At 41.0% G+C, this 12,218-nt stretch overlaps 1 protein-coding gene across 2 annotated transcripts in view; it reads left to right on the forward strand.

The window, feature by feature from the left end:
- Positions 1–2,142: 2,142 nt before the first annotated feature.
- The window catches only part of RASA1 (RAS p21 protein activator 1), a 105,473-nt gene continuing 95,397 nt past the window's right edge, over positions 2,143–12,218 (forward strand). Inside the window, exon 1 of one of the 2 annotated variants that reach the window (XM_055086650.1) lies at positions 2,143–3,055. In XM_055086650.1, coding sequence (XP_054942625.1) covers positions 2,538–3,055 — 518 coding nt within the window. In that variant the 5' untranslated portion in view covers positions 2,143–2,537. The remainder of the gene's footprint in view (positions 3,056–12,218) is intronic. The other variant, XM_055086651.1, reaches the window with a different exon arrangement.

Here is a 12,218-nt window from a genome sequence, read left to right on the forward strand (position 1 = left end):
CATTGGGCTAGGCAGTAGGATAGACCACAGGTTGTATCTGCAGTATACCTTTGTAGTAACTAGAAAACAATATAAATCAGTATGTAATTGGTGTTGGACTACATTAAATATTGGCCTTTAGATGCTAAAGAATTTTCAAAAAAGGGGAAGGACATAATTTCGCAAATTAGAGTAGTGAATCTGACCTGGTATCTCAGGCAGAATACCTATGGTGTGTGAGCACTTAGAAAATATCAGTGATAACCTACCAGTCCAATGTCCTACTTTCAAAGGCTGATGATGGTGTTGCATACCATTTTCTTGTTTAGCATACTATAATATAGTGGTTCTTAAACTTAAATGTGCAAATCTTGGAGGGCGCGTCAAAACACAGGTTACTGCATTTTCTGATTCAGAGGGTCTAGGGTGGGATGGGGTCCAAGAATTTGCATTTCTAACAAGTTCCTAGGATAGTGCTGGTCTGAGACCACTCTTGCGATTAGTCAGTCCATCTTCACTCTCCCAGGTAGTATACTGCATAAGAGGTGAGCAGAATGAAGGAGTCCTTAGGATTACTGGTAATCACATTGTCACTGATTTGGCAAATAGGGTTATGGAAATAGACATTTCTAAAGGAAAATGTCTTGTGTGCACCTTGCCACCTCGTTTACTGGTCTTTTTCCTTTTTCCCTTGGCCTCTATTTCAGACCCTTCCCATCCTTAATGTGCTTCTTGTTGGTTTGACTATCCTTAGCAGAGAAAATATTGATCTCAAAGATCAATATTTAATGGGGGATTCTTCCTGGGAGAATGCAAAATATAAGAATAATATATGAATCCAAAAGGGCAAATCACAGATACTGGAATTTCAAAAAATGGGAACGATTCCTCCACCTATGTTTATACATATTCCAATAAAAAAGACAAAACAAAACCGATTCTCTTCGGCTATATTAAGAGTGAAATTTCAGTTTATTGATAATTTTTGAAACCATACATAATTGTAACTGACACTTTGGGACCTTGAAAGTGCTCTGTGCATTCACATGTACATCGTTGAGTATGCCCTGCCGTGTTTTGCACACAAACGAGGACAAAAGCGCGTTGATTAGTGATGTCTGGGGCACCTCTCCTCTCCACACCTTATTAGTTACCTAACAGACTTGCAATGGCAAGGTAGTGTGTGTGAAAGAGAGAAAGAAAAAGGGAATAGAGGGGGAGAGTGGGAGAAGAAAACAAAACGTGTACGGTGGTAGAAATCTGACTTCAAACAACCACTATTTCTACTAAAATTCTTAGCCCTCCCATATGCCCCCCCCATTATCCATTTCGCTTTGAGTTTCAGAACCCAGTTTTTAAAATTTCATTTTATTTTTTAGCTTGTAAGAGTCATATAGTAATTTATACTATGAAAAGAAAACTGAAACAGTAACAGTACGGTCTCGACCTTCCAAGCGGGCCGCCCCCTCCAACCCCCCACCTCCGAGGGCCTTGAATGTCTGGTTTCTGCGCCGCCGGCCACGGGTGTTTGTTCTACCGGTCAGGAAGCAAGGAACTGGCTTCGCGGCATCTTCCTTTCCCTCTCCCCAGTCCTCCCTCTTCAACCCCTCCTTGTCTCTCCCATCTCTCCTGTTTTCACTGCGCTGAGCGGCCGCGTGCTCTGGACCCACTCTTCCCCTCCTCCGCCTCACCGGCCCTTCAAACAAAGCCCAGGGAAGCCGGCGCGCCAGAGATGCGACCGCGCCGCCACGCGCTCCACCCGGAGCGGGACAGCCAGCGCGCCCGCGCACCGCGCGTCCCCGCCGCTTCCTTCCCTCCCGACTCTTCCTTTTCCTTCTCCAGGCCCAGCCCCCCCAACCCCCGCGCCGGGAAGGCGCCTGCGCAGAAGCTGCCCTGTCCCTCCTCCCCAACCCCCCCGCCCTTCCTTCCCTCTGCTCCTCCTCCCGTGCCCCGCCTTCCTTTCTCTCTCGTCGATTTCACTGAGCGCTCCAGGTTGCGAGCAGTTCAGTCCGTTTCCCCACTACCCCGCCCCCCTTCCTCTTTTCTCCCCACCCCTCGCGTCTCAGCCCGGTGGAGGATGAAGCGGCTGCAGTGGCCCCAGCCCCAGCAGCGGCACCGGCGGTGGCTGCGGTGGGGGTGGCCGGAACTGGGGTGGTGAAGAAGCGGTGGCGGCGGCGGCCGTGGCGGTGGCTGAAGGAGCAGCAGCCGCCCCAGCCGCTTTCCCTGTGCTTCCCTTCCTCTTGAGTGCAGCCAGGAAGTTTTTCGCTTCTGTGCATGTGTGTGCGTGAGTGTGGGTGTGTAAGGTGAAGATTTGGGCGGCGTTTGTGCAGGCGTTGGGTTTTTTGCCCACTTCTCTTCCCGTAACCCGGGTAGCTCCCGAGCCTGGGCTGTGGCCCGAAGAGGGGGCGCGGCGGCGGCCTCTCTCCTTTTGTTGTTGTTTCCTCCGCCTGGGGAGCTGAAGAGGGGACGCGCCTGGGTGGGGCGGCTCGGAGCCCGGGCCTGGTGGCCCCCGGGGCTCCCGAGCGGGCAGGGTAGGGCAGAGTAGAGCGGGCTTCAACATGATGGCGGCCGAGGCCGGCAGTGAAGAGGGCGGCCCGGTCACCGCCGGGGCAGCAGGAGGCGGCGGGGCCGCGGGCTCCAGTGCCTATCCGGCAGTGTGTCGGGTGAAGATACCCGCCGCCCTGCCTGTGGCAGCCGCCCCCTTTCCTGGGCTGGCGGAGGCTGGAGTGGCCGGGACTCTGGGTGGCGGAGCCGCTTTGGGGTCAGGGTTCCTGGGACCCGGGTCTGTGGCGGGGGCACTGGGGGGAGCCGGACTGTCAGGGGGAGGTGCTGCTGCTGGCATGGCTGGTGCTGCCGCCGCCGGACCTGGCGGGGAGATGGCTCTCACCAAGGGGACCACTTCGTTGCCTGCTGAGACCTTCGGGGCAGGCGGCGGATTCCCTCCTTTGCCGCCGCCTCCTCAGCTGCCCCCTTTGGGCGCGGGCCTGGGAACAGTGGACGAAGGTGACTCTCTGGATGGACCAGAATACGAGGAGGAAGAGGTGGCCATCCCGCTGACCGCTCCGCCAACTAACCAGTAAGTCAAGACCGGTGTTTTGGGGGAAGCTGACACCTGGAAACGAGTGGGAAAACATGCCTTGTTCTTTCAGCTGTTACTCGTTGTGAAAAGTTTTGAAGCTTATGGTTCTGTGCATACGGAATTAATTTGATCACTCATCTTCCCTACAGGCACACTCCCTGGCGGCTTGGTATATTTATTGCTCCTCTGGGAAGATGTAAAGTTTTAAAGATGGGAAGCATGGGAAAATGTGTATCCAGTGAGAACCGGATATGGTTCTGCCCCTTCCAAATTGAGGTGGCGTCCTGGGACTCAGCTGAGCTTGCAGCTACCAAGGCAGTCGTAGTCTATATTAACCTGGTTGTGTTCCCTGTTGAAGCTAGCTGACTAGTGAGAAGCTTGGAATACAAGCATTTAAATGAGTATTGTGTTAATATCATTCTAAACATGCATTGGTCAGAATGCTTTGTTTTTGTTGCACTGCAAATCCCAGCTTCTGCCTGTTAAAGGCATTGCGATGCAGAAAAGTCTTTGGATCACTTTTGAAAACGTGGGTCAGCGAGAAAGGAAAGGAGTTCTGTTAATTACAGGTGTGGTTTAAGGGCTCACACTCCAACAATATTTGTAACTTGTGCCGTAGAATTCCCATTTATTAATATTAGTGTAATTCTTCTATAAGATGAAGCTTTCTAAGCACAATATTGGAGCAAAACAAAATTAATAGTGTGCTTCCCCCTTCAACACTTTGTTGGTGGCAAATACAGTATTCTATTTGAAAATTAATTTTGACAGTCTACTGCGGAATATATATGACAAATGACTTTTCTATATATAGTACCTCCCCCTTGTTCTCTTTATAAGTGAACTTAGGTATGTATTTATAAAGCTGGACTTTGATAGAGGAAAATGTTGATGGGAAGAGGTAATAGTAGGTAAAACTTGCTTTATAGATCCCTCATATCTGTCTTAATTTTCCTTTAGAATTTTGACAAACTTGGTGAGTATCAGAAGAAGAAAGATTTGGTTTCTGTGTTGACAATCACTCTAGACAATTGCAGGTTTTTTTGTTTTTTCATGGTTTTTTGTTTGTTTTTTTGATAATCTTCTTTGGAAGATTTAAAAAGGACTTAACGAATTAGGACATTTTTGACTTAAGACTACATCTTGATGGAAAAGTAAAGTTAGTCTTATTTAGGTCAGCCATGGTATAGGGGTGTTGTATTCCTTTTATATTATTCATTGTGAGTTCAATTTTTTAGTCTGATTTTATACCAACTTATCATTTCACATCTGTGTATTGCAGACTTTTCTGAAGGTGTTCTGAGAGTGTTAAAAATTTAAAATGCACTGCACTGTTTACACACCTTCAAGCCTTTTTGAAAAAAATCACTTAAGTATTAAGGTTTCTGTGGTTATGATAAAGTGCAACTTTTCATTGTGAAAGAATATAGTCTTATGCCAGTTATTAACTAAATTGAATTAGGCATATTTAGTATATTGCAGTTTTAAATATTTTTAAAGATAGAATTTATTTTGTAGAGCAGTTTTAGCTTCATGGCAGAATTGAGCAGAAAACACATAGTGTTCCCATTACATTTTTAATAATAAACATGAGTGAGTATATAGGAAAAATTATGTTTCTGAGAAGTCCATTTGAGATTTTCATCATTATTCTTTGTATTTGGGAATAAAAATATTATTTGTGTGACTGTGTATATGAGAATTGTACCTGTTCTAAAAGGTATCCTCCATTTCTAGTATGTTTTTTAAATTTGCCACTGAGAAGTACAAATTTCCCTCTTTTCTTTATCTTAGATATCAACCCAAAGTCACTGGAGGCAATACAGTGTAGTGGTTAAGCGTGCAAATTCTGAAGTTAGACAAGATTTGGGTTGGAATCCTGACTCTGCTACTTACTAGCTGTGTGATCTTGGAAAGGTCAGTTTCCCCATCTGTAAAATGGGGACAATAATGGTGTCTCCCTCATATGGTCGTTTTTAAGGTTAATGAGAACCCCCTGAACATATTCAGCACAGTACCTGGCACATAATAAGTGTTCAATAAATTAGTAGTCTCCCCAAATAATATATAATTTTATTGTCATTAAAATTGCCTACTAATTCTATTGCTATAGGAACTCCCTTACTAATAGCTATTTGAGAGAATGTTTTGAACTCTGAAGGCCTGTCTACCATGATTGATTATATCAAAAATTTTATTTTAAATTCATAAAGGCTTCTAGCAGGCTAAGCAGGTTTAGAGATGGAATTCAAGAGTTTTCTATAAATTCCTAATTTTAAATAAAAGGAAAAGGCTTAACGACTTCGTTAAATAATGTCAAATCTTTCATAAAAGTATTGAAGAAATGCTTTTGGACTAATATATGATTACTAGTGACTGGTCACCTTAGTTATTGATAGCATGATATTAAGGAGGTTCAGGTCATAGGATCGAGTCCACAGTGGTTTGTTAGATAGACCAGGGTTCCCTGGTCATGGAGTTCAACCATGTGTCCAGCTGGTTCAGTGCTGTTGGTCACAAGAGAGTCAAGTGACAATATGTAGATAGACCAGTGCAAATATAATAACACTATTAGTATTTTGTACCTTGTTTTTCTGTGTGCATGGTGAATCATTAGTCTCATGTTTATTACTGAGCATTTTCATTAGTTGGGTTAAGGCCAGAAAAGTTTGTATAATTGTAACTATTACATGTATTTGAATATTCTTTTTTTTTTTTTTTGCAAATTTTGAGGAAAAAATTTTAAAAAGAAAAAACATTCTCCCCATATATTTTTATGCTATAAAAGGTTCTGTATCTAAAACTGCTAACAAAGTTTTTTTTCAAGAGAGAGAAAAGTTAAATTAAAGGAGTTTGTCATTGTCACTGGTCCTCCCTGTACTGTTATGTAGCTGCTTTCCGTGGTCCTTGTTATTTCTTTCTCTTTTCCCCAGGGGTGAGGGGTGATAGGAAAGGAGAATAGCTCCCTTAGTCCACCATCAATTATGTATAGAGATTTTAAACTATGAGCCTGCAGTAGTAGGAGGCTCTTGGGCTGAATCCAACTGACAGATATATATTGCTTGCTCATAGTGTATTTGGAGCATTTCATGATTACTTGCCACCGTTTAAAAATAGGAAAACTTTATGTTTAAGAAGTCTCGATTTCTAGCATCACTTGAGAAATCACAGGAGTTGGCTCTACCTGGTTGCTGTTCCTGCTTGAGAATAGATTTCTAGAGCTGAGTAGTGATTGCCCCATTTAGGTGAATTCTGAGCTCTACAGTTAACTGTGGTTTCTACCTGGCCTGCTTTGCCTTTGATGTTATTTGCCTGGCATCTGGCTTAACTAGATCTTACCCTGGACCTAAAACGCAGGCTTTCTCAAGCCTGAAATTTGAAGAACAAAGAAATAAGGAATGTAAATAATACCTTTGTTTTCCTTAAGAATCATCTTACTGTTTCTACAAAAATAAAATCATTCTTAAGTCAAATAATTGTTAAATGTTAGTACTAAGACATGTAGCATTCATTAACTTTGTCACCGATTGCATTGTAACTCTGGGTGAGTCATTATTAATAAAAATGGGGGTGAGAATTGAAGAGATTAGTTATGGACAAAGTGGTTTCTGACCAGGACCAGATATTTTTGCTATATGAGTAGTAGAGCAATGTAGTAGGAGCTTAATTTAAGGGATACAACAATGAGTAAGATACCCCTTTTCTTAATGAGTCTCTCTTCCTGGAGAGTTTTAGATCTAGTAGAAAGTTAAGGAACCAATTACTGTCATTCAGTCTAGCTTAAGATAAATATCATGAGTGAAGTATGAGCAAAGGGTCATGGGGGTTAAAAGAATAAGATATTTATATAATTAGGATCAGTAAACTCTTACAGGAAAAGTAGCAGGTATGTTTTCAATGCTGCTTAATTTATTCTGAACAAGAGGTAATTGGTTCCTATGCCCTTTGCCTAAAGATTCTGTTAGGTAAAAAAGAATTACGAATTAATGAGTATAAACTTTTGACCTTTAGTGAGGAGTCTGTCCTACTGAACTCTTAATTATTTACCTGTGGTCTGGGGTAGGTTGAAGGGGGTGCCTATAGTTACTGAGAATACACAGCACTATCAAAGGCTTGAATTGGTCTGGATCATTGATTAGCCACTCTAGGGAAACCAGGCAAACATTATTGACAGAGCCAAAAAAAAAAAAGACCCCAAAGCCAAAACAACAGCAACAAAAAAACCTGACAAGGGTAAATTAGGAAGAAGAAGGGGAAAATAAAGAGGTCTTTTGGTTGCTTTGCTCCCTATCTCTTTACTAGCCATTAGGGAAATGAGAGAATGCCTTTAAGAGCAGCTCAAATACTCCAAACAGTACCTTGGTGGGGGCAGGTGATGGAACTTAGAGCGATTATTGTCAGGTATTAATGATGACATTTCTTGGTTGCTTACTACCTAACAGGAACTGTTCTAATTGGATTGCATGTGTTGTTGTAGTTGCCTATTGCTTCACTCCAAAACTTAGTTGCTGAAACATTTATTTGCTCTTGATTCTAAAATTTGGGCCGGGCTTGTTGGGGACTGCTCCATGTGTCACCTGTTGGCTATAATGTCCAAGGTATCTTTTTAACTCTGGTAAGTTAAAGTCTGGTACCTCAGCTGGGATGGCTGGAACAGCTGGTGGATAGCTGGGCATCTGTGTGTGTATCTGTGTCCATGTCTCCCCCCACCCTAACCTCTCCATTTCATTAGCTTGAACGTCTCCACAGCATGGCAGATGGGTTCCATGAGGGAGCATTCCCAGAGGACAGGTCTCACCGTGCCAACACTTACTAAGCCTCTCTGTTCTTCATGTTTGCTAACATTCCAGTGGCCAATGCTAATCACGTGAGTCAGTCTAGATTTAGTGTGGGAGTGGGCTATAAAAGGGCACCAATACTAGAAGGTGAGATTTCTTGGGGGCATCAGAGTAACTGCCTACTGCATGTATTATTCATTTACAAGCAAATATTAGATAATATTAGAATACTAGTGGTTAGGGAGAGCATGGGAGAAAGGGCAAGTACTTTGAAGTTTTTCCCTTAGGGTCTACATGGTAAATTGTCTTTCATCGAATGGTCCAAATATCCCCACAATATATTTTGCTTCTGACCACCATTATCCTAATTTTAAACCAAAGATACTGAATATGGATGTTGGTTATGGCTCATTGTTTGAATATGCCAATGTATATATGGTAGGTGTGTTATCTTGAAATCACCTGCAGTACATTTCAGTTGTGGGCTAAATAAAAAATAGTTGTTATCAGGTAAAATTTATGGATAACTTCTCCATATGTCTAATCACATCTCAATGGGATTTGGAGTATGCTTTTAGGTGTTCCAGTGATTACATGATTTTGTGAGTAAAACAATGAACATTGTGGGGGGGACAGAAAGAAATACAAAAGAAGGTACAATGTAGCTGGACAATAAGGCATTAATGATATAGAAATAAGATGACAAAATTAATCTACGGACACATTGTACTAATTTTTCAAATTAGAGGATAGTTTTGGAAGAGTTGAAAGAATGAGAGTGTATGAAAGTGATTTTGAAATTTTATACTGTAATTCTCTTTTACTAAAGTTTTATAGAAAGTTTGATTAGCTTTTGTAGCATCAGTATTTGATGTTATAGTAGTCCCCCCTTATCCACGGCTTCACTTTCCACGATTTCAGTTGCTCTCGGTTGACCATGGCTCAAAAATATTAAGCGGAAAATTCCAGAAATAAGCAATTCATGAGTTTTAAGAATTGTACACCTTTCAGAGTAGTGTGATGAATCCTGCTCCATCCCGCCCAGACATGAATCATACCTTTGTCCAACGTATCCTGCCATCACTTAGTGGTCCTACCTTGGTTGTCAGATTGACTGTTGCACTATCACAGTGCTTGTGTTCAAGTAAGCCTTATTTTACTTAATAATGGCCCCAAAGTGCAAGAGTAGTGATGTTGGCAATTCGGATAGTCCAGAGAAGCTGTGAAGTGCTTACTTTAAGTGAAAAGGTGAAAGTTTCCTACTTAATAGGGGATTAAAAAAATCATATGCGGAGATTACTAAGATCTACAGTAAGAACAAATCTTCTATCTGTGAAATTGTGAAGGAAAAAGAAATTCATGATAGTTTTGCTGTTGCACCTCAAACAGCAAAATTATGACCACAGTGTGTGATAGTGTTTAGTTGAGATGGAAAAGGCGTTACGTTTTACAGAAAGATATTTTGAGAGAGACTACATTCACGTAATGTTTATTACAGTATATCGTTATAATTGTTCTATTTTATTATAGAACATATAATAAATGTTATTGTTATTGTTGTTAATCTCTTACTGTGCCTAATTTATAAATAGGTATCTATATATGGGAAAAATAGAGTATGTTTGGGATTCGGTACTAATTTGAGGTTTCAGGCATGCCTGGGAGTCTTGGAATGTATCCCCTGAGGATAAGAGAAGACTACTGTGTAATCAGGAGAGTGATATGCATAGATACATCGTATTTTAGTGAAAGAGGAAACTCTTTCATTGACCATTGCAGAAGCAGACTCAGGTAGAGTGGCTTGCTTAAGGTCAAAGAGCTAGGTGGATCTGGGACAGAATCCAGTTCCCATGATTTTTCAGATATGTTTAGATTTGAGTAATATTTAATTAATTTTTGCGGGGGGAGGAAGTGGAAAGGCAGAGGCCCATTATTGAGTAATCATTTACTATATTCTAGGCACTTTACGTAGGTTATCTCATTTAATTCTCATAACTATACAGTGAGAATAGATATTATCTGCATTTTTTTGTTGTTGAGAAAACTGGTAGCACTGGAATTCTAATGCAAATACTCTACTTGTTCCATTCCAATGCATATAATACACACATATATACGTGCACCCATACAAAACTTAATATACTCCAGGACTGGCTAGTCATTGGGTGTTATAGACTGAATTATATCTCTCCAAAATTCATAGGTTGAAGCCCTAACCCCCAGTGTGACGGTGTATGGAGTTAGGACCTTTAAGGTGGTAATTAAGGTTAAATGAGGTCATAAAGGTGGATCCATAATTCTATAGGACTGGGGTTCTCACATGAAGAGGAGGAGACAAATAGGAGCACATGTGTGAACAGAGAAAAGGCCATATGAGTTCACAGTGAGAAGGTGGCTATCTATATATAAGCCAAGGAGAGATGCCTCACTTAGAAACCAACTCTGTTGGCACCTTAATCTTGGACTCAGCCTCCGGAACTGTGAGAAAATAAATTTCTGTTGTTTAAGCCATCTAGTATATGGAATTTTGTTATGATATCCTGAGCTGACTGACACACTGTATAAACCTACATCTTTAAAAATGGCTTTGGAGGATTTGGAGCCATTTACTCATTTACTACTCATTTACTACTTGAGAAACAGGGTCTTCATTCTTTTATTTCCTATTTTTCACTGTAGGAAAGAAAAACTTTCCTTATACTTTAGCTTCATTCTTCATGAGTTCGTGACTTAACATCTCCTCTTTTGGCTATACTTGTGTTGAAAGTTAGAAAGCATTTAAATGCATGTCTGATTATTATAGTGTGAAAAGATCCTACTCAAGACCGTGGGTGGTAGCTGTAGAAAACCTGTGGGTGAGACATTACTCCAGCAGATTTTTTGTATTTACTCTGTTCATTGTTGTAACTTCAGTGTTACTTTTAAAATTCCTTTCGCTTATGTATCTGTCTCTAGCTAAGGGAAAGACCTAGAGATCCCTCTCAATTCTTTTAAGTCTTCTTTGTATGTATAGCCCACTACACTGGGTTCACAGTTAAGATACTTGTATAATAGTAGAACCATAGCTCTCTTCCATCCATGTCTATCTACCTAAATTTTGATTTATCTCTCAGATTTTCCAATTAAACTTCTTATTTTGAGGTAATTGTAGATTCATATTTAGTTGTAAGAAATAATACAGAGATGTTTCCTTCACCTGTTTTTCCAGGTATATGGCAATATCGCGTGATATCACAACTAGGAATCAATTTCATTGATACAGTTCATTTATTCAGATTTCACCAGTTCTGCATAACTCTGTGTGTGTGTGTGTGTGTGTGTGTGTGTGTGTGTGTGTGTGTGTGTGTGTGTGTGTGTGTCTGTGGTGTTTATTTAAATCTATGCAGTTTTATCACAGGGGTAGATTTGTGTAATCATCACCACAGTAAAGATGCAGAACAATTTCATTACTCCCAGGATCCCTCGTGTTGTCCTTTTATAACTAAACCCACCTTTCTCCATCTTTAACCCCTGGCAACCACTAATCTGTTCTTCATTTTGTCATTTCCAAAAGATTATATAAATGGACTCATACAGCTTGTAACCTTTTTTTTTTTTTTTGTCAACATCTTTACTGGAGTATAATTGCTTTACATTGTTGTGTTAGTTGCTGCTGTATAACAAAGTGAATCAGCTATACATATACATATATCCCCATATCCCCTCCCTGTTGCATCTCTCTCCCACCCTCCCATCACCTCCCTCTAGGTGGTCACAAAGCACCGAGCTGATCTCCCTGTGCTATGGGGCTGCTTCCCACTAGCTATCTATTTTACATTTGGTAGTGTATATATGTCCATGCCACTCTCTCACTTCGTCCCAGCTTACCCTCCCCGCTCCCTGTGTCCTCAAGTCCATTCTCTACGTCTGTCTTTTTTCCTGTCCTGCCCCTAGGTGCTTCAGAACCATTTTTTTTTTTTTTAGATTCCATATATATATATATATATATATGTGTGTGTGTGTTAGCATACAGTATCTGTTTTTCTCTTTCTGACTGACTTCACTCTGTATGACAGTCTCTAGGTCCATCCACCTCACTACAAATAATTCAATTTCGTTTCTTTTTATGGCTGAGTAATATTCCATTGTATATATGTGCCACATCTTCTTTATCCATTCATCTTTCGATGGAGACTTAGGTTGCTTCCATGTCCTGGCTATTATAAATAGTTCATACAGCATGTAACGTTTTGGAATAGTATTTGTCACTGAACACAATTCCCTCAAGGTTTATTCAAGTTGTTGCTTGTATCAATACTTCGTACCTTTTCGTTGCTGAGTAGTATTCCATGGTATGGATATACTATAGTTTGTTTAATCATTCACTCATCAGAGAACATTTG

Source organism: Physeter macrocephalus, chromosome 8 (assembly GCF_002837175.3).
Source record: "Physeter macrocephalus isolate SW-GA chromosome 8, ASM283717v5, whole genome shotgun sequence".
Lineage (NCBI taxonomy): Eukaryota > Metazoa > Chordata > Mammalia > Artiodactyla > Physeteridae > Physeter > Physeter macrocephalus.